This window comes from Patagioenas fasciata, chromosome 17 (genome assembly GCF_037038585.1).
Source record: "Patagioenas fasciata isolate bPatFas1 chromosome 17, bPatFas1.hap1, whole genome shotgun sequence".
NCBI classification, from domain to species: domain Eukaryota; kingdom Metazoa; phylum Chordata; class Aves; order Columbiformes; family Columbidae; genus Patagioenas; species Patagioenas fasciata.
The window spans coordinates 8,692,526-8,694,043 of record NC_092536.1 but is presented as its reverse complement, the minus strand read 5'-3'; the positions used below and the strand labels follow the sequence as shown (position 1 = coordinate 8,694,043).

The 1,518-nt window shown below is 59.8% G+C and overlaps 1 protein-coding gene across 1 annotated transcript; it reads left to right on the top strand.

The window, feature by feature from the left end:
• The first annotated feature begins 515 nt into the window (after positions 1 to 515).
• On the top strand, positions 516 to 1,167 carry VPREB3 (V-set pre-B cell surrogate light chain 3). Its single transcript, XM_065851267.2, has 2 exons — positions 516 to 589; positions 836 to 1,167. Exons 1-2 carry the CDS (start codon positions 541 to 543, stop codon positions 1,165 to 1,167), a joined length of 381 nt encoding a protein of 126 aa, XP_065707339.1. The 5' UTR covers positions 516 to 540.
• The last annotated feature ends 351 nt before the right edge of the window (positions 1,168 to 1,518 follow it).

Here is a 1,518-nt window from a genome sequence, read left to right as displayed (position 1 = left end):
AGCCTGTGCCATGGGGCAGCTGGTCTTGTCACAGCTGTGGAGCTGCCTGGAGAAATGAGCAGCAGCTTTCCTTATATTGCTTCTGCGATGAGACAGCTGCCAGGGGACTCCAGCACGTTCTGTCATTGTCCCTGGTGCCACCACATCCTCAGCAAGGTGCAGTTCAGGCTCCTGGCCCCCTGTGCATTTGCTGGCAGAGGGACTGAGGCAGGAAGGAGACATGGTCAGTGATGCCCTCACACCGTACCCCATGCCCGGGGCAGAGGATGGTGGGGTGGGCTGTGTGTGCATCTGTGCACTTGGAGGAAACGGCCAAGCCTGGGTGAAGGTGGGTGGTGGGTCATGATGCTCATCTCTCGCCCCACTGCTCCCAGCCCCTGCCTGAAGCCCAGCTGCGGCAATGCAAGCAACGCGGGAGCTGGTGTCCCCAAGCCCCCTGTGTCATTTACATACGCCTCGCTGGAGCCAGCGGCACAGCAACCAGGGCTCGTGCAGCACCACAGACCCTCGCCAAAACAGCCTCCCTTCCTTTGTCCTGCCATGGCCCTGGGCTTCATGGTCCTGCTCGTGGCAGGGGCGGTAGGGACAGGTAAGGGTGGTGTGGCTGAGCGAGCTGCTGTCTGGGGGTGGCACTGGGGGATGGTGGCCAGGACTGGGCTGCACATGGTGGATGCTTGTCTGAGCAGGGCGGTTTGCTCCAGGGTTGTGCGGTGTGATGAGCAGGATGGAGGATGGGGAATTGGGTTGCTTCAAGGGAGCAGGGGGATATTTTGGGGCTGGGGGTGATGTGGGACATGGCTCAGCCTGCCAGTAACTGCATCCTTGGTGCGTGCAGCTTCCAGGGCTCAGCCTGTGCTGACCCAGCCGCCCGCTGTGTTGGTGCTGCCTGGGCAGACTGCCCGGCTGTTCTGCACCCTGAGCCCCCCGTACAACATCAGCCATTTTGGCATCTCCTGGTGGTACCAGCAGCGCCCGGGGCAATCCCTGCACTATCTGCTCTACTACAACTCTGAGCAAGACAAGCACAAACCTGCCAACGTTCCCGACCGCTTCTCTGCGACCAAAGACCTCGCCCGCAATGCCTGCATCCTCATCATCGCGTCCGCCCACAATGAAGACTATGGCAGCTACTATTGCTCCCTGTCACAGGCCTTCAAGTGGTTTTAAAAACACAAAAGAAAAACTTTTGGCTTTTCCCTTGCAACCCTGATGCCAAGCCCTCAGCAGGGAGAACAGCAGCCCTAGGAGGGATGGAAAAAGATCCTCTCATATGCTCGAGCAAGCCCAGCAGCGCTGCATTGTGCTTTGAGGTGCAACGACCTCCTCTGCCACTCCAAACCTCCAACATGGAGCACTGGGGAGCCTGACACGGTGTGAGAGCTGCCAGGGCTCAGCCCAGGGATCTCCCGCTGTGGTGGGAGGATGACAGCCTCTGCTGTGGCCAGGTGTCCTGGGCTCGGGCTTGTTCCCAGCTTGGGCTTCTGCACCGCTGGGCTCACCTGACAATAAAGGTTAATG